The sequence below is a fragment of the Balaenoptera ricei genome, chromosome 5, assembly GCF_028023285.1.
Source record: "Balaenoptera ricei isolate mBalRic1 chromosome 5, mBalRic1.hap2, whole genome shotgun sequence".
Taxonomy (NCBI): domain Eukaryota; kingdom Metazoa; phylum Chordata; class Mammalia; order Artiodactyla; family Balaenopteridae; genus Balaenoptera; species Balaenoptera ricei.
The window spans coordinates 130,098,153-130,125,488 of record NC_082643.1 but is presented as its reverse complement, the minus strand read 5'-3'; the positions used below and the strand labels follow the sequence as shown (position 1 = coordinate 130,125,488).

General features: G+C 35.7%; 2 protein-coding genes across 12 annotated transcripts in view; one reads left to right on the top strand and one right to left on the bottom strand.

Annotated features, from left to right (window-relative positions):
- C5H4orf33 (chromosome 5 C4orf33 homolog) overlaps positions 1–18,556 on the bottom strand; it is a 202,442-nt gene extending 183,886 nt beyond the window's left edge. For 6 of the 10 annotated variants that reach the window (XR_009503489.1, XR_009503491.1, XR_009503487.1 and 3 more), the window contains exons 1-7: positions 16,809–16,824; positions 13,414–13,623; positions 8,154–8,343; positions 5,675–5,735; positions 3,242–3,293; positions 2,897–3,096; positions 875–1,029 (exon numbers count right to left, since the gene is read on the bottom strand). Coding sequence is in view for 4 of the 10 variants with exons in the window: in XM_059924264.1 (XP_059780247.1) it covers positions 924–1,029; positions 2,897–3,096; positions 3,242–3,293; positions 5,675–5,735; positions 8,154–8,334 (600 nt within the window). In the remaining 6 variants the exon portion in view is untranslated. Of the gene's footprint in view, positions 1–265; positions 1,030–2,896; positions 3,097–3,241; positions 3,294–5,674; positions 5,736–8,153; positions 8,344–13,413; positions 13,624–16,808; positions 16,825–18,032; positions 18,110–18,319; positions 18,379–18,420 lie in introns of those variants that run through there. The other 4 variants (XM_059924264.1, XM_059924265.1, XM_059924262.1 and 1 more) reach the window with 4 other exon arrangements.
- A 434-nt stretch (positions 18,557–18,990) lies between these two features.
- Positions 18,991–27,336, top strand: part of SCLT1 (sodium channel and clathrin linker 1) — a 247,538-nt gene continuing 239,192 nt past the window's right edge. Inside the window, exon 1 of one of the 2 annotated variants that reach the window (XM_059924260.1) lies at positions 18,991–19,047. Coding sequence is in view for 1 of the 2 variants with exons in the window: in XM_059924259.1 (XP_059780242.1) it covers positions 19,188–19,221 (34 nt within the window). In the remaining variant the exon portion in view is untranslated. Of the gene's footprint in view, positions 19,048–19,135; positions 19,222–27,336 lie in introns of those variants that run through there. The other variant, XM_059924259.1, reaches the window with a different exon arrangement.

The window sequence follows — 27,336 nt, the reverse complement described above, 5'->3', positions numbered from 1 at the left end:
GTTATATAAAACAGTTAGCAAAGAAGAAGAGGAAAAAGTATATCGCTGGGTAGGCAACTAGGTATCTGTACGAGTAATAAAGGTTCTTCTTCTGCAAGACTGCTTATCTCTGAGTTAAGAATGGTGGTAAAGGACCAGATTTGGTGGAGAAGTTCATAGATAATCTACTAGATGGCTTCAAGCTATGAATTATAACACAAAATTTGAAAATTATGGACCAGGAGTGTTTGATGTTTATAAAATAAAATGAAGACATTTTGACATCTTATTTAACAGCATTAAGAAAATGTCATTTATTTGTAAATGAAAGCAGAATCTGTTGCCCGAATTCAAGACTACTTCATTCCATTTTCTGCCACAGAAGAAAAGTAGTCATAAGACAGGAAATACAGCTAATTAAATAGCACATGTATTTTAATAATGCCGTAACAGATGTGCATCTCCTGTTCAACTGAAATATGTCATTGTTTTCTATTCATTTCAAAAATGGACAGAGGAGTCTGAGTAAAGAATTATTATACATTACTATGGAGTTCAAAAATTTGCAAATAAGATGTTCAGTTGTAAGCTGGCTGAGGTTTAGTGGAGTGGGAAGAGAAATACTGATTGTGGTTGACAGAGTCCGGGATATTTGGGGTGATGGTGCTGCAAGGCAGATGGTAGAACCCCTTGGCATGATGGCTCCTGGGCTAAGTGACTCCAAGAAACATTTTCACTTTATAGATAAAATCATACATGAACTTTCTACTTTCTTGTTAATTCATACACAATTTGCCACAGAGATACTATATACTTTCACTGACCTCTATGAAATATTTATTGTTGAAATGTGTTCATGGTATCTTGAAAGAGATCATACTTATTATTAGTTTACCTTAAAAGGTATAGAGAAGAAATGATTGATATGGTCATCTACTATACTCCTACACATCAGGTTTCTCTATTAGCCACAGGTCTGACTCTGGTTGTTTCCACTCTTCTCCAAGCAGTGTGTTAAAATTGAAAGGCTTGAAGTATTCCAGATGATGGCTAAATGCAAAGAAAAAGATGGTTGGAATTGAAATGAATTATGCATTTGTGAACAAGCTGTCCTGAAGGGCTATTTATTTTGTTATATCTGTTATAGGACATTCCATTTTAAGAATATCAAAGGTAAGATGTATTCTACATGTACAATTTTCTCACTCTAGCAATCATTCAACTCTGAAAATATTCACCCATATCTCAAAGCACTCTCCTTTCAGTTCTGCAGATAGCTCCCTCACAGCTGAAGGGAGAAATAAAAACCAACCCTGAAAACCTGACTCATTCCATCTAGCCTTAAACAAATCATATTATGCTCTTACAGATGTTTTCATATTCAAACTTTGACGATTTATATCAGTTATGTAAATAACTGTTTTTTTAAAAGTTTCAGCTCAACAGATTAAAGAACAGACTCCTTTGCCAAAGCAAGGCAGGTTTATGTAAAAGAGGGTAAATTCTAGTTCTTTTCTTTCTAGGAAAACCATTTAACCATTAGGAAGCTTTCTATTGTGGTTTAATGAGGAGAGAAAGGTTAGCTAACGTGCTGCAATGGAACTCAGCTCTGTAGGAAATCACTCTGCCCTAGCCAATGGCATAATCATACTTTTACCTAGAGTAAGCCTCTGATAACCTATACATAGGAAGCCTGAATACAGGAATACATTAGCTTGTGAAGAGCCAGAGAAACATGCCATCTTGATATGAGAGCCCTGGGTGAGTTACATCTAGATTCCTGTCCTACTCTGCCCATCTGACCAGGCTGAGCCAGTTTTAGTCAATCCAGATTAAGCAGTTAAGAAAACAACAGTGAAGGATAAGAGAAAGAAAGGGAGAAAGAGGTTTTTCCTAGAAAAGCAAGGGGAAAAGGGAAAAATGCATCTGGCAGAAAAAAGGAATAAGCTAGAAGAGATAAAAAGTCAAGTACAGCGGAGTAAGAGCACGACAGGAAGGGCAAGGGAGAAGGAGAACAATGCAGCGCTTTCCAAGGGTGAAAAGGCAGCAAAATATGTGTACCACAGTGCAAAGCCCACTAGGATGTCTCTGTTAGGCTTTTCTAAACACGCAGACCCACAGACTATGTTGGCCACTTGAGTGCACTCTATAGCGCGGGAATCTCAGCTTGCCCCAGGACAGTGGCTGGCTTTCCTCCCTGAGCTGGTAGTGTTTGCAGCGGTCCATGAAACATTCATAAGGCTGGCCAGGGTTACATGCTCCTTAAGTGACAACTTCAGGTGCAAAGAGATCAGACTCAAAATGGGAAAGCATAGGAGATCTCCTGGCTTGTATGCCCGCTGTCCAACAGGAGACAGTATTTCTTGCAATAACTCCCTAGGTATAGCTTCCAGGGTCCCCACAGAGAACATTCCTGTTAAAGGGAAATCCCAAAGCTGTGCTGTCTCCATCTATGCTGCCTAGAAACATAGCTGACATTTTTATCCTTATGAGGTTACCAGGAGAAGAGAACTAGAGAGCTGACTTAATGTCAGATTCTCAAGCAGCAGGGGAAAGGATTTATTAACCCTTTGCTCACACCAGGAAACACAGATGCCTCTGGCCATTTAGCTCTGAAAGGGATCATAAATAAACTTACAACCACACTTCTATGCCAGTTGTAGCAATACTCACTAAGCAAGACTTTTCTCACACTGCCATGGAAATCTAAGTGCTCTACTGACAGCAGTGAGACAGACTATGTTTGTCCAAAGTCAGTCTGCCAAATACTCACTGAAGACCATCAGGAAACATAGGACTCTACTTGGTGCTTTTACACGTGTCTTCTTTGACCAAAAAATGTTACTACTACTCTACCAAGAATTAATTTTTAAAAACTCTTATAGTTGGGACATATTTTCATTTATTTTCTACTTACAAATCAGGTTTTTGTCCTTGCTGCAGCTCATGTGGAAGTACAGGGTAAAGAGCTTCATAGCTTCTTTTATCTTTTGATCCATGAATTGCAAATGAATTGAATTTTGTCACATTTGGTGGAAAATAACTCCAAGGAAGATAAGCTCTACCTTCCCATTTTGTCTCTCCTCTGGACGCTTTGAATGATAGATCAAGTTCTTGCTACAGAAACAACATGTGAAACACATAAGGTAAATTCATATTTATAATATATTAACATTTAAATATGTATATATTAACATTAAAAAATATATATATATATATCTTATACACTTAAGGATTTTGTCTCATATTTTTATTTACTTACTTTCCACACATTTCTTTTTCCAGAGAGTAAAAGCACCAAATGCTGTCCATGGCTGTCAAAATTAAAATTCTTCATGAGTGTTTGAAACAAACATTATTTTCTTCACTATCCTTCATATCTGCCATGTGTATGCTTGTAACTAAATTTCCAAATAATTAAAAGATGCAATATGAATATTGGATAATTACAGGGACAGCCAGCGTGTTCAGTTACTTAAAAATGGCTTCTTTGAGTTTAACACTTTCCAGGCAATTGCCATCAAATGCATAAAGCTACACATGTTCAGACTCCTTTTTATATTCTTTAAATAGGAAACTATATGAAATACGTCAATTGGTTAGATGGTACAAAGTATGCAAAAGTGGTGGGGTATCTGGAGTTCATAATAAAACTCGTTTCAAAAATGAAAGTATCCTAAGGGAAGCTGGCACCAATTTCCAGGTCAAAAGCCAACAAACATATTAAAGGTTATTTCTATAAGAAAACTGTCTTGAAGCTCATTAGGAAGATGGAAGATAAAAATATAGATTGTCTAAAACTACTTAACAGGTTGAAGACTTTAATTTGTAACTATTTTCTCATACAACTGTCCTCGACCTATCTGCCTGCTGTGTTTTCCTGCTTTCAACCATTAGTTCTGACACTGATGTCACATCTTCAAGGAGAAGCACGACATACTCCCAAAAGAAAATTCTAATAAGAGAGCATAATTGGGATTATCCATGTCAGTAAGAATCAAAGGATTTCAAATAGTTACATGAAGCAAATTTACGGTCTCTGGAAAAGACTATATCTAAACATTTTGACACAGATGGTCTGTTGGGAGCTTTTCAGTAAGGATTTCCTTCAAGAAACTAGTCTAACAGAAAACAAGTATTCTTTTCTATTTAAAAGTTCTCTGTTTCTTTTTATTGTTATTATGCAACCTTAAGAATATCCTAAGAACAATAAAAGTTCTTAAAAATTCAAACATATTCAAGTTGCTTTCCTAGAGGTTAACTGTCACAGGAGTTGATTGCCTGAAGCAAAACCATGATTCTTCATTATTAACTGTCCTAATGTATCTAAAAACAAACTTTTAGAATTTATTAATTTTATACATTATGGTTATTGAATAATTTCCTAACAAAAGATAATCTAATTATCTAATATATTTATCTGATGTATCTTATGCTAAGTCATCACTTTATAAAAATAAACTGATATTATCATCTAAAAATTTAAACTAAGGATGTAACTTTAGAAATCTAGCAGATCCAAGTTCTTGACTATCTTCTAGACAAGTTATAAACCTATTTGCCTTAGCTTCCTTACGTGTATGGTGAAATTTTCTTACCTCACATTACAGTTTATGAGAATTAATCATATTTTTCAATAAAAGATTTTGGCATGTTAGTTGAAGGGTAACAAAGATATATAATTACTCTTCTGAAAAATATAATTGTGAATAGCTATATTTTCCACACTAGCATTAGCAAGAAATCAAAATAAGGGGAAAGAAGATGATATCTAAAATCTCACTGAAATCAACTGTTTGGGACTCTGCTCAGTCTACAAAAGGACAAAGGCTACTAGATAACAGATGCTGAGAAGTATTTAAATGTCATTTTAAATGAGTAATGGAAATATAAAGAAATATTTCATTACTAAATATTAACTTAACATTTCTTATAATTTAGATAACAGGTAGGTATAAATTTACTTTTTGACATCTACAGGAAAAAAACTGCCAACCAGGTAGAGAGTTCCCAAGGACCGGTTAAATTTGTACAAAGACAGTCCAAGGTTAATATTTTTCATAAGTCTAGGAAAATCCATGTGTGATTTAGTTTTTATCCTTGGCACTGAACATAAAGTGACACAGTATACACTCAGTAAATGAATGATGAATAAAGGAAGGAATACATGAATACATAATTATGTAATATATACAATTAAAGTTTAATCTAGTTATTAAAAGCATCCCCTAAAAGAAACATTTTCATAAAGTAGTTCAATTCGTTATACCTATATGCCTCCCTTTATTTCTAAATAGCTAATATATAATAATGCAGATTTACAGAGTAAATAATGAATATGCCTCCCTTTATTTCTAAATAGCTAATATATAATAATGCAAATTTACAGAGTAAATAATGAAAGAGTTTTATAATAATTTTTCATTTTGCAAAAATTCCTTCAAATTTATTAGAAAACCAACTACATTAGTGAATTGAAAATAGTATCAACATAATATTTTCAAAACCTTATATATTCTACATTATACATTTACTTGAAAATAAGGAATTATATATAATTCAGATTAATTCAAATTAGCATTCTGACTAGTTAACTAGAATTAGTGAGCTTTTACTATATCCATATGATTTATAATTAGAAAATAATGTGTTCAAAATACGTAGTAGTGAGTTAGAAGAAATATTTTATACTTACGGACAAAGTTCAACTTCTAAATACTGTTCAGTTATGTCATTCAAGAAAAATGCTTCCACAACTTTTGAAAACAGAGATATGACATATTGAGAAACTTAATTTTGCTTTAACAATAAATAATTTGTTTATACCTTCAGAATATAAAGTGAATTAATGCATTATTTTTAATTAAGCTATATCACCACTAGGAAAAGGGAAAAATAAAATAAATAGACATTGCCTGGAAGAAAAAAGTACATAGAAAATAAATCATCATTTTTTTCCCCCATATCAGATTGCCATAAAATAAAAATATTAATGAAGCTTAGTGCTGGTGAGGTTGTAAAGAAATGAACATATCACACAGACTCTGAGCTAGTTATCTTCTTCTAGGAATTTATCCTAAGGAAATAATCACACAACTGAAAAAGAAGTAAGATGCTATTCATCAAAGTACAACATTACTCAAAAAGAAATGGTCTAAATTGTTATCTCCTGTTATATAAATAAATATCCTATTATATAGGAGACCTGTTAAATTATGGAATCTGTGTATTCCATGTAATAGAATATAATGCAGTCATTAAAATAAAATATGCAGTTAAATATTTTTTGATATAGGAAGATATCCATGATATTTGGTAAGTAGGCTGCAGAGCAATAACCAAATGCACATGAAACAAAAATGTGCACATATGCCTGTGCCTAGATGCCTACAAAACAGGCACAAGAATGTTATGGTTGGTTATCTCTGACAGGTGGAATACAGGTGAGTGATTTTTCTTTATAATTTCCTGAAATTTTCTGAGCATGTTTATTTTAAAAACTGTATAATTATAAAAGTGACACGTTTCTTTTAAATTATTAAAAGAACATAAACATATATGTAAGTAAAAAGTCAAAGTCCTTTTCTTCCCACTTTGCTCTAAAACCTATCAGACTTCTTCTGTCCTTCCATAATCTATTTTACCTGCATAGATTAAAAAAATATATATGGAATCATTTTCTGATTACAACTTGCTTTTTTCACACACACACACACACACACACACAACTGTACAGCATATAGATACCTAATTCTTTTTAATTACTGCATAGTATTCTTCTATAGAATGTTATGATTTATTCACATAATTCTTTATTGATAGACATTTAGGTTGTTTCTAGTTTTCCATGTGTTATTTTTATAATAATAAAATATCTAAGATATAGATATAGCCCCATCAAATACTCAGAGTCTTATTGTTCCTTTTAAACTCTTTTACCTATGGCAAGGATGGTAGGATGAAGAAGAGATAATAAATGAGAGAAACATTTAGGAGGTGAAACTGACAGGACTTAACAAATAAATCCAAATATGGAGAGTGAGAGAGAAGGATATCTTGGAAAGATCTCACATTTCTACATTTGGTGATTCGATGTATTATAGTGCTACTGATTGAGATTGGGCAATTAGTGAAAGAAGCAAGCTTATGAGAGAAGTGGATGAGTTGAGTTTAGGGCTTGTTGAGTTTGGTGTCTATAGTACCTCCAGTAGATAACTCACATTAGTGTGTACACCAACAGGAAGCTGGTATATACAAGTTCTATAACAATAAAAGACAACGTATGTTTAACATATGATAGATTAACACTGACAAAATCCATACTATACAGATGGTATAGAGAAAGTAGACGTTAGTATGGACTAGAAGAGTCATCGAAGGTTTCTCTGAAGAAATGAAACCTGAATTGGACCTTGAACGATGTGCATTAGAGGCAGGAGGACTAGAATGAGAAAAGGTACATGAGTGAGAATATGCACGAATGAGACTATCAGCCTTTTGGAAGTCAAGAACTTTTCGTTTAATTTGATAGCTTGATTCAGGAGTACCCTGGAAGCTTATGGGAAGGGTTTGAACCTTATCTTAGGGACAGTAGTGATTTGTAATCTAGGAAATGGCATCATAAAGATTATTTAAGAAAGATAAGTTTGGTAGCTTAATTAGGATTCATTAGAAGGTGATCATACAGCAAACCTGAAACTGGAATTTCATGGCCGGTCTTTTAGCCCTCACTTAATGTGTGAGATTACTTGCCAGTATAAAATAAAAACTACATTTCATGTTTAAGTTAATGGTGTTTTCATAATAAGTGAAACATCCCAAAGCTTCCATAAAGAAGGTTTATAAGGTTAAAGTGGCAATTTGAAGATACTTAAAAACAAAACAAATGCTGAACTCTTCTTAGAATAGGTAACAGAAGTAAAGGAAGGAAATATAGCAGCAATTTAAAAATCTGGATTTGTAATTGCCATTTTTCACTGTTCTAGTTATATAGTCGAAGTCACATAGGTCACGTGAAAAAGTCAAGAGTGCGAGATTGGTAGGAAATATCAGAAACTGCACATGTCAGTTGCTCAGGAGCACTCACTTCCTTACAGCAAGATAAAATAATAGTTCTATGAGAGGTTATTATAAAAAGATTTATGTCTGCAATAAAATACAGTACTTCCACTTACCTTCATAATCCCACAGTTCATTGAAAGGCTTTCCTGGTTCTCCTAGTGGGGCTGGAGGATCATTGAAAAATGGAGCGCTAACTTCCATCATCACTCCTCTATCACCTGGATTCAGCCTGACAAACACTGGCTCATGCTTCACTGGAAAACCATCCCAAGTGTGTTCAATTTTAAAATCCATTTGAAGACTCTAATGGGACAAAATATTTTTTAAAAAAAACCTCTTTAACAATTTACAAAAGTTTCCTTTAGAAAGAAATGAAATGAAAATTTCAAAGCCAAATTTCAAAGGCAGGAAGGCAGCAGAGTGACAAGAACAAGGTTCTGAGAGTCAAAAGGCCATTTGTGTTATGGTAAATCACGAACATGGAGTTCTATTATAAAATAGGTAGTTGGATCCTAAAAGCTTTAAGACTTTAAGTCTAGATCCACCTCGAGTTACCTACTAAAGAGTGTATCAAAATAGTTTTTAAGAACTGTAATTAAATCCACTGCAAACTGTTCATGTATTTAACAACTTGAAGCACTATGAGTTTATATGCCATCCTTTGTCTTATTGTAAAATGTGCAGATGAATTACTGGATCCCCTGGGAATCAAGATCTTTATAGTAAAATTCAATTTGATTTTTCAAAATCTCTATAAATGAGTGCAAGCATTGCTGTTAACACCTGTTCTTTTGGCTAAAACTCTTTTCTTTTTGGCGTGGGAGTGGAGGGGGCTTCAACCATTTGAAGGCAGGCAGAGTTTAGTATTGCCTTCCCTAGTCTCAGGGTATGGTTTTTCTTAGCCTTTTCAATTTTTGATATTTCAAGTGTTAAATGACCATTTGCTCGGTTAATCCCTTTTCTCCAATTGAAATATGGGAACAAAATCTGTTATCATTTAAACTTTGAAATAGACTAAGTACATCTGAGGCAAGCAGTATTTGCATTTTAAATGGTTACTCTAAGGATTAAATGGAAGGACATAGTATTATATTAATAAAATTATGTTTTGTTGAATACTATGGATCAAACATTTTATAAACATTATCTCATTTAATTTCACAAAAACTTGTAGAGGAACTATTATTATCCTCATTACAAACAAAGAAACAGACTTGTCCAAGGTCAAATAGCTAATAAATCAAGAAACTGAACCAATGTCAGCCATGCTTTCCCAGATGAAGACATTTCAGGAATCTGCGAACAGATGAAAACCTTATTTTGGGAATGATGGATTCCCCTAAATTATACTAGGTCCTTACGTCTTGTCCAAAAGATAACCTTGATTGTAAATGATGGTATTTCCAGACTAATTTCGCTTATCTTAAGTCACTGAATGCATTTCCTTGCTTCATGTTATTTTTATTGCAAGGAATAAAGTTTTACATTTTGAATAAATTTATTTCTTAACATTGTTTTTCAGGTTTATTGAGGTATAATTGACAAAAATTATATATATTTAAGGTATACAATGTGATGGCTTCATAAAAATATACTTGAATAAATTTATTTCAACAAATATGTATTGAATACCTACTATGTGCCCAGCACTGGGAGATCCAAATACGTTAAGTTCTGTGTCACATACAGAATCCAAGATCTCCAAAAACCTTTTTGTAAAGTATGTAGCTTTTCTCAGTTTTCACTATATGCTAAGAAATTTTAATAACTTCTAAAATTAAAAAATAGTGCTGGTATTGCAACCCATTTGCAACTAACAGCATTTCAGAAGAGGATATGTTCAGCAATTTATATTCTTCATCACTGAAATAAGCTCAGTGAGTGATAAGACTGTATAAACTGATTCTGACTTATGTGGAATTGAGTCCTGATTTGCCTGGAATAAAATACCTCAATAATACATTTATTTTCTTTAGTTGAAATATCAAGGCACATTCTCCAAAATAAATATATCACCCTCTACTACAAATTTTGGTACGTAAGTACCCTCTTGCAGCATGTAGGAAGGAATAAGAATAAATCAAGATGTTAGAAATGCTGATTAAATCTGATTTTGGCACCAATATGCTATGCTCCTAACTTAGGGCTTGACAATTCTTGACAACCCTGGGAAAATATAGCTCAGCGACTAGGAAGTTTTGGTTGATTCACTAATTCTCCATGCAACCAGCATATGCACAAAAAAACGCTGCACACATTAAAGGGATCCCTATCCTAATCAGTGGGTTTCCACCATGGAATTTTCAACTCCCAGTTCTTTTAGGCCATCATCTCTGTCTAAATGGAATTAAACCATATGCAGTGATGTGCTCCTAAAAATGGCCTGTCACTTCCATGCACACATGGTGGGTCATGGTCAGAGTATGGCTTCAAATTACTTCAAAATGTAATCTTAACTGGAAGATAAGATGAGATAAATGATAAAAGCAGAGCTACTCTTGTTGGCAGTATAAGGTACTGAAAACCTAAGTCTTTCTACTGGTTCTTTCTGCCTTTTCTCCTAAGATTTCTTTGACTATTGTCTGGAAATTACTGCAAGAAATATCAGCTAGACTTCCACTAGTAGGGAAGAGTGCCATGGCTGACGTGCCCAAGGGTAGAATACAATTTTGGCTTTTTGCATAAAATGACCTTAGTTTCTTATCAGAACAACAAATTTATTAATTTGCTTAAAGAACACTCACGTCAATCTAAGCATGCATAATATAACAAAATCAACCTAAAAATTATAGGCCTGCTCACTAGTTTACAATCTAATCTAAAGATAACATGGACCCAGACAGAGACAATTGATTTTCAGCTCCCTGGGGACACTTAGGATTGTGGAGGCTTAACCCCCACTACCTTTCAATTTTCATTGTTTGCACACGTGCTCATATGAAGTAGAGACAATTCGTTTACTAATGTCTTTCACAACCTGGGCCAGTGGGCATCCACGCAGCATTCCATTCCCTGTCACTCTCTATTGCCCATACGCTGCTGTTTTGACTCACAGCACTTACCCTACATGACATATTGTACTTGTTTTATTTTCTCCCCATCCCTAGCTAGAATGCCTGTAAGTAACAGGAACTTATTATTTATTTGTGGAGTGAATAACTGTTCTAGTCTCTGGATCTAAAATTTCATGATTCTAAGATTTTATGCAGGAGAAATCAACTGTTAGTGGTATCACTATCTCTTTCAACACTATATACTAGAACAATGGCAAATAACTAACTAAGATAAGACATCATATCTAGAAATTTCCTTTCAAATTAGTTTATCAAAGGTTTATTAGCTACTCACTTTGTTTCGGGCACCATAGCAGGTGCTGGAGAAATAAAGTGTAAGAAAGTCTATGGGGAGTTGGGGATGATTCTCACGTAGCTAATCAACCAGGACTCATGTCCTAACCGACCAGATCCATTAGCAGTTGGTTCATTTTCCACTCCAATTTAATAAAGTTGGATCCCTACACCAAACTAAGCTTTAAATGAATCAAAGATATAAACATAAAAATCAAACCAAATAAAATCAAGAAAGTAAAAATCGGGAGGTTGTTTTTAAAAGATGATCTTAGAGCAGAAAAAGCCTTTTAAGATATAATCCCAAACCCAGAAGACATAAAAAAAAAAAAAACCAAAAAACACTGATACATTTGGCTATATAAACATTTTTTAAAAAAAGCAAAAATCTGCCTTCCTCCACCAAAAAAACCCCATTATAAAATCAAAGACAGTTTGGGAAAAAATACCTGCAACTCATAGTTCAGACAAATAACTAAATTCTTTAATGTTTAAAGGGCTCCTAGAAATCAATAATGAAGAGACCATCCCAACAGAAAAATGGGTAAAGATATGAATAGCCAGCTCACAGAAAGAAAATGCAAAATGTTCGGTCTCATTAATAATGATAGAAATGCAAATTAAACAACAATAAATTACTATTTTTCCCTTAGATTGTCAAGAACCAGAAAGTTTGATAAAATGCTGTGATAATGAGGACGCTGAGAAACAATCAATATATTGCTGTTGGGGCATAACTGGCACAGACTCTGTCAAGAGCAATCCCTCAATATCTATCAAAATAAAAAATGCAAATGACCTCTGACTCAACAATTCTAGTTCTAGGAGTTATTACACCTGTACATATTCAAAATGACATAAGTTATAAAGATATCTACTGTAATATTGTTTAGAATAACAAAATATTGTAAGCAACTTAAATACCTATCAGTAGAGAACTAGTAAATTATGCTATATCTTACAAGGAAATACCACACAGCAGTTAAAAAGTGAGGCAGCTCTATATATACAACTGAAATATATTAGGTGAAAAAAGCAAGATGCAAAAAGTATACGTTTACTTAATAAAAAGGAAGACTATTTGCATATATGCTTGTGAATGCATATACTATCTCAGGAAGCATATACAAGAAACCAGTGTAGCAGTGGTTGCCTCTTTGGAGGGGATTATCTGCCTGAGAAAGCTGAGGAAGCAAGATGTACTTTCAACTGTATCCGTTTTTTTTTTAAATCTAGTTGAATTTTATACTATGATAGACATGCACTTATTCAAAAATAAATTATTAAAAATGTTTTAAAGTCTAATTTTAAGCTGAATCTCTGAAACAGTACAGTGACGACCTCTTCTCTCCCTTACGTTATAAATGCTGAACATTTCTAAAGTCAGAATGAATATTAGGAATATTATTAAATGAATATATTCATTCAAGGTGAACACCATTCTATTATACAATTTTTACGTTGGCTGTGTAGACTTTCTTAAAAAGAATGTTTATTAATCTGTATTTTTTCCACATTTTAACTTCTATTCTTCAAATTATTCTTTCATCAAAAAAAGTCGAAAATAATTATTTTCATGCTTTACTTGTACTATGGGAAGACCTTTAAAAGGAAATGAAGGAAGAGAAAGGAGACGGAACCCCGGAGCATTAAGAGCCCAGAGAGGAAAAAAAAAAAAAAAAAATTCCACAAAGGTTCAAAGAAGGAAGTTATGGAAAATGTGTTTTCTCAACTGAACGTTTTGTGAGGAAAATTTCCAAATCTTTTACTCACGAACTTTTTTTTTCAGTTTTCTACAAAAATGATTTTTTTTCAGTTTGCATCTTCCCCGCCCCCACTCCCCGTCTCCCGCGTCCATTTCCGAGAGAAACGGAGAAAGGAGGAAGTCAGCCCGAAAGTGGGTGGAAACTGTGCCGCCAGGAAAAGCAGCTGAAAAATAAGTTGCAAGAGAAAAAGCCAACAAGACTAGGAGAAGGTGGGAGGAACGACAGAGTGGAGAAAGCATTGACAAGGAGGGAACACAGACCGGGAGTCTCTTCTCGGGCCGACACTCGCTCGCTCCCTGCGGCCGAGGTCAAAGGACCTGCGGCTCCGCCCCGCTGCCCGCACGCTCTGGGGGAGAGACTTGGCGGACTGAAGCACGGACACCTGTTGAAGGACCACCGCTGGTCCTTAAAGTCTGAAGACTTAAAAGTCTGAAGACTTTTAATCGTTCCACAGAAGTTTGAGCGGTTTCCTAGAGGAAGAAGGAAGGGTTACTCAGCAATATTTAAAATTGTTGCACAATTTAAAAATCAACTGTAAATCATAAGATTACAATAGAACACGTCCGGCAATAATTCACTTAATGTAACTAAAGGCTAACTGGCTATATAAACAAAAATTGTAAATTATATTACACTAGCTGTAAATAATATTATCCTAGCTGTAAATTATATTATACTACTGGGAGGTATAAACATAGTGGTCAACGTTCTAACATTGGCACCAGACTGCCTGGGTTCAAATCGAAATTCAGGCACTTTCCAACTGTGATCATCAGCAAGTTATTGTAAAAGGGATTTAAAAATAGCAACTACCTTACAAGGTTTTGTGAGGATTAAATGAGTTAATATACATATAAAGTAATTAGAACAGTGCCTAGGGCATAGTAAGTACTTTAAAAAGATTATTATTATTAAAGTATATAGGTTTGCCTAAAGAAAACATTTTTCTGTTCAAATCATTAAAATTACCTGTTTCTGAGGTGGTTTTCTTATAGAAAACTAGACTCTCAGACAGGATAGTCTGACCCTTGAGATCATGGAATATGGTTAAGTGCTCTAGAGATATGGTTCTGGTTGCTTCAGTCTTAACTATCCTAGCAGTTTCGGCATCTATCAGCCTATTTTCTTTTTTTAATAGATCTTTATTGGAGTATAATTGCTTCACAGTACTGTGTTAGTTTCTGTTGTACACCAAAGTGAATCAGTCATATGCATACATATGTCCCCATGTCCCCTCCTTCTTGAGCCTCCCTACCATCCTCCTTATCCCATACCTCTAGGCCATCGCAAAGCACGGAGCTGACCTCCCTGTGCTATGCTGCTGCTTCCCACTAGCTAACTATTTTACATTCAGTAGTGTACATATGTCAATGCTACTCTCACTTCACCCCAGCTTCCCCCTCCCACCCCGTGTCCTCAAGTCCATTCTCTATGTCTACATCTTTATTCCTGCCCTGCAACTAGGTTCATCAGTACCATTTTTTTTTTTTAAGATTCCATATATATGTGTTAGCATATGGTATTTGTTTTTCTCTTTCTGACTTACTTCACTCTGTATGACAGACTCTAGGTCCACCCACCTCACTACCAATAACTCAATTTTGTTTCTTTTTATGGCTGAGTAATATTCCATTGTATATATGTGCCACATCTTCTTTATCCATTCAGCTGTCGATGGACATTTCAGTTGGTTCCATGTCCTGTCTTTTGTAAATAGTGCTGCAATGAACATTGTGGTACATGTCTCTTCTTGAATTATGGTTTTCTCAGGGTATATGCCCAGTAGTGAGATTGCTGGGTCATATGGTAGTTCTATTTTTACTTTTTTAAGGAACCTCCATATTGTTTTCCATAGTGGTTGTGTCAATTTACATTCCCACCAACAGTGCAGGAGGGTTCCCTTTTCGCCACACCCTTTTCAGCATTTATTATTTCTAGATTTTTTGATAATGGCCATTCTGACCGGCATGAGATGAGACCTCATTGTACTTTTGTTTTGCATTTCTCTAATAGTTAGTGATGTTGAGCATCTTTTCATGTCCTTTTGGCCATCTGTATGTCTTCCTTGGTGAAATGTCCATTTAGGTTTTCTGGCCATTTCTTAATTGGATTGTTTGTTTTTTTGATATTGAGCTCCATGTGCTGTTTGTATATTTTGGAGATTAATCCTTTGTCTGTTGTTCCATTTGCAAATATTTTCTCCCATTCTGAGGGTTGGTTTTTTGTCTTATTTATGGTTTCCTTTGCTGTGCAAAAGCTTTTAAGTTTAATTAAGTCCCATTTGTTTATTTTTGTTTTTATTTCCATTACTCTAGGAGGTGGGTCAAAAAAGATCTTGCTGTGGTTTATGTCAAAGAGTGTTTCTCCTATGTTTTCCTCTAAGAGTTTTATAGTGTCTGGTCTTACATTTAGGTCTTTAATCCATTTGGAGTTTATTTTTGTGTATGGTGTTAGGCAGTGTCTTCATCCTTTTACATGTAGCTGTCCAGTTTTCCCAGCACCACTTAGCCTATTTTCTTAGTGTCTCTTTCACCCAAGGCAATGTGAAATTATTGTTTCTTTATAGGATAATAAATTAATAACTAAATCATGTATAAAGTTTTAAACTTCTCACAAAAAGGTAATAATTTACAGAATTACAATGCTTCCAAATAGAATTGCTCTGTATCCTAGTTGCTGAGAGTTACCAAAACTTTAATAGGATCTGTGGGTTTAATTCAGCAAGGAGTCACTACACCTGAGCGTCACAGCTACTCTGAGAAGAGCATGCATATTCTACACGTTTAAGTAAAGTCACTGTAATTTTCTCCCAGTCTGCAAGAGCAGATATTACACTGGGGTGTTGCCATTATTCAGATATTTTCAGTTAAAATATTAAGCTAAGCCATATGAAATTTTGGAAAAAATCAACAATTTCACATGGTTCAGCCTAAATATATTCTGCTTATAACATACTTTAAAAAACTTTCTTGGGGGAAAAACAACTTTTGTGTTTGTTTTAACAGAATGATTATTTTTGTTTTATAAAAATCACTTTTGGTGGGAGAGGGAAATGGGGAGTTGTTGTTCCATAGGTACAGAGTTTCAGTCATGCAAGATGAAACCGTTCTAGAGACCTCCTGTACAGCAATGTGCATAGAGTTAACAACACTGTGCTTGACACTTTAAAAATTAACAGTACATTTCATGTTATGTGTTTTTTACTACAATAATTATAATAATAAAAAAGACAAGTTTAAAAAGAGAGATTGAATTTCTAGGCCATCCTTCTCTTGGTTGGTCAAAGAAACATAATTATTAAGAGTTTTTTAAAAATCACTTTTTATGGCATTTAATAATATCAGCCAAGGTTGAAAAGAAGTTCTGATCCTAGCTTAAACTTCCAACTTTGTATTCTTCATGATGCTTTCCCCACAGTACTTGGTACTCAATGTCAATTTACTGCATAAATTAGTATTAGTGAAATCTATTAATTTTTAGGGCTTTCCTTATTGCAGAAATATATCAATATAAAAAACATGAACTAGTGACTAGATAATGGTTAAACACATACTAAGTACTTTTCTCTCCTTCTCATTCCTTGTACTCAATTACAGTAATAGATACTTCCTATGCACACACATGCTTTAAATTAATTCCTTCATCAGATACTTACTGAGTGCTCATTGTGTTCCAGGTACTATGATGGAGCCTGGAGTCAAACTACAAAACAATATGATAGACACCGCAGGAAGAAGCACGAAGTAAGTACAAAGGAAGCACCTACCTTGGGGTAAGTGGGTAGAGAACAGAAGGGAAGCTTTAAGACGGAAGAACACTAGAGCAGATAAAGATAAGTGAAATCATAGCAACTTTGTTTCTTACAGATGAAAATTATTTTGAAAGTACTTCATTAAAATTCAACCAGTAAAAATCTTGTAACCAAAAAAAAAAAAAGCCACCAACAAACAAACAAACCACCACACCTCAAAACTCAAAAACTATATAGTTTGTATTGACCTTGACCATCTAGCCAAATAATTCAAGTACAGAGATAAAAACTCCAATTTCGGATATTTAATTTTTGCAGTGTGAAGACCACCTCATCATTTACATCCAGAAAGTACTGTTTGCTTTCACCCATACTAATATCAACTTCTAGGGTAAATGTAGAGTTAAGCTTATGACTACTTGTTTGGTGCCAAGTTAAATCACCCTATGACAGTATGCAAGGTTCAAATGTAGGGGAAGATACAACAAGTCGTTGGGGAGTCAGAGAGACATTCCTGAAGAAAAAGCCACACACTGACTTCGAAAAAGAGTTGGAGTTTGCACTTTCAATTTTTCCTTCCAACAAGTTTTTGTGTTAACTTCATGGCCACTAAAAACCAGATCAAGTTCAATCTTCACTAACTCAAAGCTAAATTAAAATTTTTATAGTTATTAGATGTGCCTCCATATGTAACAACCAGTCTTTAGGGGAAGGACCATCTCATTCTCTTAATAGTGAGTATGGAGAAAACCCGTAACAGGAGTTCGAATACCTAACTGGATACAGCTGGACACATTTAAAAAATTTCTTAATACATTCTGCTAACATTACTTTGTTTATATAACAGTATGAGTACAAGACAACAAAAACTTCTTAAACTGTTAAAAAGAAAGCTAAATCGACTACTTCTATGACATGTCTATTTAGAAACCTTACCTCAACCCATAAAAACACATATTTGATTAAAAAGCACTAAAACTGGTGGCTGGCTTCAAGTTAACGTTTTGATTGCTGGGATTGAAATTTCCTCTAATGTTAACTTTTAAAAATAATGATGAGCTTTAAATCCAGACATAATCATTTTATAAAGATGGGGATTGTAATCGGTATACAAATGTAAAGTTTTACCTCATTATTTCTTGCGAAAAATGTGAATTTGTCTTTCCTTCTTTTTTTGAGTAATCAAAGTTATCTCTAAAGAAATAACTGCTGAATTTGCAGGATCTTTGGAGTACTTCTAACTACATGTCTTATTGCCACGCGGTTAACTATTTAAACAACAGCTGTGTCCTTTCTCCAAAGACCCACGTACTTAGTTTCTGGGGATTACCAAATTCATACCCAGAATCCTCCAGCTTTGGAGGCAGACTCTGAAGACGCCTGTCTGGGTTCAGACCGCAGACGCAGAAACCTACGTGCTTTCCAACCATCCGCTTTGGCCAGCGAGTTCTCCCAGTCCGGAAGTGTTAGGTAACAAAGATACGGGGGCATTTAAAATATGTAGTTAATGCCCTACCTATGTTTACATTTTGGGGGTTTTCTTTTTTAAAAAGGAATAAAAGAAAAAAACAAACAATAAACAAAAAACAAAAAAAACCGCTGGGCCCAGCCATCCTAGGACACAGGCCCACCAGCTCGTCCGCCGCCACACAGGTGCCTCAGCCGGCTGTCATCCAGGTTTCCACAGCTCCGCCCATCGCTCGACAGACAACCAATAGCGTGAGAGAACTCCAGGAAGCGCGATGACGTAAACGCCGACGCCCGCGTGATGACGCAGGCGGCGTCACCGTCTCCAAGGAGCGGTCTGGGGCACCGGTTTCAAAGTCGCAGGGCGGGCCGAGTGGACTTCCGCTGCTTGCCCCGGGCTTCTCGGCAGTCCTGCGGTCGCTCCCCGCTCCGCCAAGGACGCCGCCACCCGGCTGCCTGCCAGCTCTCTCGGCGCTCTCCTGAGTGGCCCAACACGACCCCGAGTGACCCGCGGGACGCCTGTACATCCCTGGTCCCACCTGGCTGGGATTCGGGTGAACGTGGAAGAGAATTCACTTGGCGGGTCCCCAGCAAACCTGAAATCTTGTGTCTCGCTTGAGCGAGGGACTCGGCTGGGACTCGGGAGAAGGAGGTGCGGCGGGGCTGTTGACGCCACGTGAGTAGGATGCTGATTACACCGCTCAAGTGGTAGACAACCTCCGAAGCGTTGCTTTAGATTTGTTTTCCCGCACGGCGAGCTTTGTGTCTTTTTAAGAAAAGTAAAGGTGGTGAAAGCGTCAAACAAATTGTATCTGAATGGCCACAGAAATCGACTTTCTGCGAGATCAGAGTAAGCTCCACATTCCTTTATCGAGAATTCTTATATGTAATGTTTAATGTCGTCATCGTTGACTAGTATTTTCTGAATGCCTGTTGGGTGCATGGAAATTTGTAAAAACTTAAAAGAAGATAGCTGCAGAAAAAGCTTGATGGTATATATGAGGATACGTATACATTTCAGCAGAACCGTTTAGTAAATACTGATAGGTTCCTTAAGCTTATCTGGGACTCTGCTACATGCGTGTTTGTTATGCTCCTCGCATGCTCTGGAGAAATTAGAGGGCTAATGGCCAGGAAGAGTTTCCAAGTCTGCAGTTAGAACCTAGAGACACAGCTGTGGCCATTTGTTCAAAAGATGTTCATTGAGCTCCTCCTGTTTTCTATTATGTACCAGGCGCTATACCAGCATAGCTACTACAAAGATGAGGAGGACTGTTCTACCCTCAAGAATTTAATTTGAGGAGAGAAGTATATAAATTCCATAAATACACTGAAGTGGCAGCAACTGCCAACTCTTTTTCCTCAATTTCCTCACAGGGTTGTTCAAATGATTAAATGACCGTTAAAATATGTATAGGATTTAGAATAGTATCTGACATAGTGCTAAACAAATATTAACTATTACACGGTTATAATTTACTGTGGTCAAGGAAGGTGCCATTTGGGCTGAAGCTTGAAGCACTAATATAAATTTACTAGACAAAGAACTGTGTAGTCGAGTAGAACAATATTTACAACATTGAAGGAATTAGGAATATGCTTTGTTAGAAACTTTTAAGAAGGTTGGTTTGAATGGAATATGATGTATATAGGGAAATGGCAAATGGAGCTGAAAGGAAAGAATTTGGCTAGATAGTGAAGGACCTTGTCTGCTGTGTGTTCAGGAGTTTGGACCATTGCACAGGTTATAGGAATCACTGAAAGGAATTCAGTTGAGTGTAACCCGATCAGATTGTGATTTATTTGAAAAGCCCAGTTGGCTGTTATGAGGAACATGCATTATAGCAGAGTGCAGTTAGGCAATTGTTGTCATTATCCAGGTAAGAAGTGAACTAAGATAGGTTCAGTGATATTGGAGATGAAGGGATTTGGAAGAAAGAGGTACAGGGCAACTCAGGTTTTTGGCTTGCTTGAGCAATGGAGAAAGTAGGAAAAAAGTGGTGCATTCCACTTTGGAAGCATCATAGACCAGTGGTTGAGAACTCAGCCTCTGGATTCAGTCTGTCTGGGCTCATATTTTAGCTCTCTTTCTAGGTCTTTGACCTTGGGCAAGTTACTTAGCTTCTCTATTCCTCAATTTTTTCATTTGTAAAATGGGTATAATAGCACAATAACCCTCATGGGGTTGTTGTGAGGATTAAATGAGATGATGCAAATAAAGCACTTAGCATGGTGTCTAGCACATTTTAAGTGCACAGTTTATATTATCTAAAATCATTAATGACATTATAATGATACTATAACATTAGCATTATTTCTTAGGTTTGAAGCGGGAATATCCCTTATCCCATAAGGAGGACCAGCTGGCTACCATCTGAGTGGTGTGGGACAAGAATTGGTGTTGAGTAGTTTGGTTGGGGTGGGGAGAGTTCCTGAGGCACTCATAAACTATGAGTTTTAGAGGAATTCACCAGCCACAATTCTTAAATAAAACTGAAGTCCAAATACCAGAGAGAACGATAGAAGCATAGTAAATTATTTCTTGAAAAATGAGTTCACCAGAAGACAAGGGCGTGGAAGAAGGGAATCCTCAGACAGAGGGAGCAGAAGAAGCGGTGGCTTGAAATAACTGCTTATTCAGGAAATTGGAGCATGGAATGGTAGGGCTTGCATGAAGAGATGAGAATGAGTGTTAGACGTCTATGAACCTCCCCTTTTTTCCTTTAGCTGGACCTCGCATGCCAGGTATAGCTGGTGGGTGACCCCATTAGTTGACCAGCTGAACACCAGTTCAGGTAAATGTAGAAAGCTCGCCCTTCTCCCACTTACCTCTGACCTTCTCTTCATTGCCTTCTGTTGATTTTGGGCCTCCTTTCATTTGTCCTAGCATATTTGCAGTACACCATCCTTCTACCTCCATCTGAGAAGGGAGACCTGATAGTCCTTAGGGACCTGTTCAAAGAGGGACTTGTATATTCTTGCCTCCTTTATTAAAGATAAGGTGACCATATGTGCGTCGGTTTATCTCTTGGCTTTCTATCCTGTTCCTTTGATCTATATTTCTGTTTTTGTGCCAGTACCATACTGTCTTGATTACTGTAGCTTTGCAGTATAGTCTGAAGTCAAGGAGCCTGATTCCTCCAGCTCCGTTTTTCTTAAGATTGCTTTTGCTATTTGGGGTCTTTTGTGTTTCCATACAAATTGTGAAACTTTTTGTTCTAGTTCTGTGAAAAATGCCAGTGATAGTTTCACAGGGATTGCATTGAATCTGTAGATTGCTTTGGGTAGTATAGTCATTTTCACAATGTTGATTCTTCCAATCCAAGGACATGGTATATCTCTCCATCTATTTGTAGCATCTTTAATTTCTTTCATCAGTGTCTTATAATTTTCTGCATACAGGTCTTTTGTCTCCTTAGGTAGGTTTATTCCTAGATATTTTATTCTTTTTGTTGCAGTGGTAAATGGGAGTGTTTTCTTAATTTCACTTTCAGATTTTTCATCATTAGTGTATAGGAATGCTGGAAATTTCTGTGCATTAATTTTTTATCCTGCTACTTTACCAAATTCATTGATTAGCTCTAGGAGTTTTCTGGTAGCATCTTTAGGATTCTCTATGTATAGTATCATGTCATCTGCAAACAGTGACAGCTTTACTTCTTCTTTTCCGACTTGGATTCCTTTTATTTCTTTGTCTTCTCTGATTGCTGTGGCTAACACTTCCAAAACTATGTTGAATAATAGTGGTGAGAGTGGGCAACCTTGTCTTGTTCCTGATCTTAGTGGAAATGGTTTCAGTTTTTCACCATTGAGGGTGATGTTGGCTGTGGCTTTGTCATATATGGCCTTTATTATGTTGAGGAAAGTCCCCTCTATGCCTACTTTCTGGAGGGTTTTAATCATAAATGGGTGTTGAATTTTGTCAAAAGCTTTCTCTGCATCTATTGAGATGATCATATGGTTTTTCTCCTTCAGTTTATTAGTATGGTGTATCACATTGATTTGCGTATACTGAAGAATCCTTGCATTTCTGGGATAAAGCCCACTTGATCATGGTGCATAATCCTTTTAATGTGCTGTTGGATTCTGTTTGCTAGTATTTTGTTGAGGATTTTTGCATCTATATTCATCAGTGATATTGGTCTGTAATTTTCTTTCTTTGTACTATCTTTGTCTGGTTTTGGTATCAGGGTGATGGTGGCCTCATAGAATGAGTTTGGGAGTGTTCCTCTCTCTGCTATGTTTTGGAAGAGTTTGAGAAGGATAGGTGTTAGCTCTTCTCTAAATGTTTGATAGAATTCACCTGTGAAGCCATCTGGTCCTGGGCTTTTGTTTGTTGGAAGATTTTTAATCACAGTCTCAATTTCAGTGCTTGTGTTTGGTCTGTTTATATTTTCTATTTCTTCCTGATTCAGTCTCGGAAGGTTGTGCATTTCTAAGAATTTGTCCATTTCTTCCAGGTTGTCCATTTTATTGGCATACTGTTGCTTGTAGTAATCTCATGATCCTTTGTATTTCTGTAAGTGGTGCTGGGAAAACTGGACAGGTACATGTAAAAGTATGAAATTAGAACACTCCCTGACACCATACACAAAAATAAACTCAAAATGGATTAAAGACCTAAATGTAAGGCCAGATACTATCAAACTCCTAGAGGAAACCTTAGGCAGAACACTCTATGACATACATCACAGCAAGATCCTTTTTGACCCACCTCCTAGAAAAATGGAAATAAAAACAAAAATAAACAAATGGGACCTAATGAAACTTAAAAGCTTTTGCACAGCAAAGGAAACCATAAACAAGACAAAAAGACAACCCTCAGAATGGGAGAAAATATTTGCAAACAAAGCAACTGACAAAGGATTAATCTCCAAAATTTACAAGCAGCTCATGCAGCTCAATATCAAAAAAACAAACAACCCAATCCAAAAATGGGCAAAAGACCTAAATAGACATTTCTCCAAAGAAGATATACAGATTGCCAACAGACACATGAAAGAATGCTCAACATCATTAATCATTAGAGAAATGCAAATCAAAACTACAATGACATATCTTGTCACACTGGTCAGAATGGCCATCATCAAAAAATCTACAAAGAATAAATGCTGGAGAGGGTGTGGAGAAAAGGGAACCCTCTTGCACTGTTGGTGGGAATGTAAATTGGTACAGCCACTATGGAGAACAGTATGGAGGTTCCTTAAAAAATTAAAAATAGAGCTACCATATGACCCAGCAATCCCACTACTGGGCATATAGCCTGAGAAAACCATAATTCAAAAAGAGTCATGTACCAAAATGTTCATTGCAGCTCTATTTACAATAGCCAGGACATGGAAGCAAGCTAAGTGTCCATCAACAGATGAATGGATAAAGAAGATGTGGCACATATATACAATGGAATATTACTCAGCCATAAAAAGAAACGAAATTGAGTTATTTGTAGTGAGGTGGATGGACCTAGAGTCTGTCATACAGAGTGAAATAAGTCAGGAAGAGAAAAACAAATACCGTATGCTAACACATATATATGGAATCTAAAGAAAAAAAAAAAAAGGTCATGAAGAACCTAGGGGCAAGACGGGAATGAAGACAAAGACCTACTAGAGAATGGACTTGAGGATATGGGGAGGGGTAAGGGTAAGATGTGACAAAGTGAGAGAGTGGCATGGACATATATACACTACCAAAAGTAAAATAGATAGCTAGTGGGAAGCAGCCGCATAGCACAGTGAGATCACCTCTGTGCTTTGTGACCACCTAGAGGGGTGGGATAGGGAGGGTGGGAGGGAGGGAGATGCATGAGGGAAGAGATATGGGAACATATGTATATGTATAGCTGATTCACTTTGTTATAAAGCAGAAACTAACACACCATTGTAAAGCAATTGTACTTCAGTAAAGATGTTAAAAAAAAAAAAGTAATTGTGTTTCCTCTGCCAAAAAAAAAAAAAAAAAAAGAGGGACTTTTATATCAAACTAAGGAGTGAAGAATTCATTCTTGTAGTGGGTGTTATAACCAGTAGGGATGGATTCTTTTTTTTTTTTCTTTCTTTTCATTCTCTTAAGAGTGTCTTTCACACAGCAGAAGTTTTTAATTTTGATGAAGTTCAGTTCATCAATTTGTTCTTTTATGGATGTGTCATATCTAAGAAATCTTTGCCTTACTCAAGGCTGCAAAGATTATCTTCTATGTGGTCTTCTAGAAGTTTTGTAGTTTTAGATTTTACATTCAAATCTATGAAACATTTTGAGTTAAATTTTGTACAAGGTGTAAGATAAGGGTCAAGGTTCACTTTTTTTGTATATGGATGCCCAATTAAAAAGACTATCCTTTCTCCATTAAATTACCTTTGCATCTTTGTTAAAAATCAGTTGTATATATTTGTGTAGATCCATTTCTGTTCTATTCTGTTGATTATCTGGAAACCAGTATCCTACTTTCTTGATTATTACAGTTTTATAGTAAGTCAGATAATGTTGGCCTTTCAGATTTGTTCTTTTTCACAGTGTTTTGACTATCATAGGTCCTTTGCACTTCCATATACATTTGAGAATCAGCTTGTCAATTTCTACAAAAAAAGGTGCTGGGATTTTGATAGGCATTGTATTGACTTTCTTGATCAATTTGTGTAGAATTCATTGAATGATATTGAGTCCTCTGACAAATGAAAAAATATATCTCTCAATTGATATAGCTCTTCTTTAATTTTTTCTTAGTAATATTTTATAATTTTTAGTATATAGGTTTTGCACATATTTTGTCAGATTTATCCCTATGTATTGCTGTTTTTGATACTGTTGTAAATGGTATTATTCTTTTACTTTCAATTTCTGAATTATCATTGCTAGTATATAGAAATACTTTTTGTGCGTGTGTGTGTGTGTATGTGTATTTTACCCTACCATCTTTCAAAGCTCACTTATTCTAGTAGGTTTTATATAGAGTCCATCAAATTTTCTACATTGACAATCTTTTCATCTGTAAATGAAGACGGTTTTACTTCTTCCTTTCCAGTTTGGATTCCTTTCATTTCATTTTCTTGCTTTATTGCACTGGCTAGAACCTTGAGTACATTGTTGAACAGAAGTGGTTGGAGTGGACATCCTTGTGTTGTTGCTGATTTTAGGGAGAAAGCATCGTTTTTCAAAATTAAATATGATACTAGCTGTAGTTTTTTCATAGATGTTCTTATTAGGTTGAGGATGTTCATTTCTATTCCCAGTTTTCTGAGAGTTTTTATCAGAATGAGTGTTGGATTATTTTTCCAAATGCTTTTTCTGCATTTATTGAGATGATCAGATGTTTTTTCCATTTTTAGTTTTTTAATAGGGTGATTTATATAAATTACTTTTCAATGTTAAACCTGCCTTTTTGAGATAAACTCTTCTTGGTCCTAATGTATTATCTTTTTAATATATTGTTGAATTTGATTATCTAAAAAGTTTATTTAAAATCTTAACATCTGTGTACATAACACCTTTTTTAAAAAAATTTTTTTTGGCCACGCCGCGGCATGTGGGCTCTTAGTTCCCCAACCGGGGATCAAACCTGGGCCCCCTGCCTTGGGAGCGCAGAGTCTTACCCACTGGATCACCAGGGAAGTCCCATGAAGCCTTTAAAAAAAAAAAAAAATTTCTAATGTCTTTGTCTGGTTTTGGTATCAAGTAATGCTGGCCTCAGAATTACTTGGAAAATATTTTGTCCTCTTCAGTTTTCTGGAAGATGTTTGTGTAGAATTGGTATTATTTCTTCCTTAAATGTTTGGTAGAATTTACCAGTGAAGCCAACTGGATCTAGAGCTTTCTTTGTAGGAAGATTTTAAACTGTAAATTCAATTTATTTAATAAAGAGTTAGTACTCTTTTGTTTATGCGAGACAGACCCTTCACAGATCTTATATATGTGGAGTTCTTTCTCTGTACAGCTTTCTCTCCTATTGTTTGTCCTGCCAACTCTAGTTTACTTGGTTTCCACTGAGTCTCAGCTTCATCTCCTTAGCTCAAATGATTTGCTGATCTCTGCCTGCATTTTCCCTCCTTGTTCTGTGGCCAAAAATGTTGCTCAACTCAGTAAGCTGGGACAATCACAGGGCTTACTTCATTTGTTTTGTGTCTGTCATTATCAGTGTCTGATGTGTGTTTGCCTGGCAAACCATTTTTTCATTTGTTTGTTTTTTTTTGGTGTGTCAGGTGGGAAAGTGGACCATTTTACTTTATCTTGAGCATAAGCAGAAGTCCTATTCAATTAGCCCTACTTTTGAAATCTTAAACACAAATATCTTACTCCCACTATAACTGTTCTTTGACCTCATTGAGACCTCTATTCTTTGAGCCCTTCATTTTCTTCCATTTCCTTAACTCCTTCCCAGCTTGTTTTTACTACCTTCTTACATAGGCTGTAACAGTTTCCCGTTGGTTCATCTGTTCTCTTGTAAGTAATCTTAATGTGATTATGCCCCTGCTTTTCTAGCACATGCCTGGTAACGCCTTATCCTGAGTTTGATTTTACAGTTCTCATACCCAGCTGTTCAAGAACCATAGATAAAAACCTCCTGGATAAGTGCCACCACAGTTTCAAGGTTACCTCATAACTAATAAGTAATTGGGCTGGGATTTGAACCCAGGCAGTCTAGTTTGAACCCAGTGTCTGTCTTCTTTACTACCCAGCAAAGACACTTGCATGAAAGAAAAATTATAGACCTATTTTACTTATGCACACAGAAACTAAACTCCTAAATAAAATATTAATAAATTGAATCCATCAATGAATATAAGTTCATGTGTGTGTGTGTGTGTGCGTAGATATATAATATACATACAATCATCTTCATACTGGGTTCATCCCACCAATGGAAGGGTAGTTAGCATTAGAAAATTATTCAGTACATAAGAGAAGACCTAGATTAATGGAGCAACATATCAAATTTATGGATTAGAGCACTCAATATAGTAAACATGTC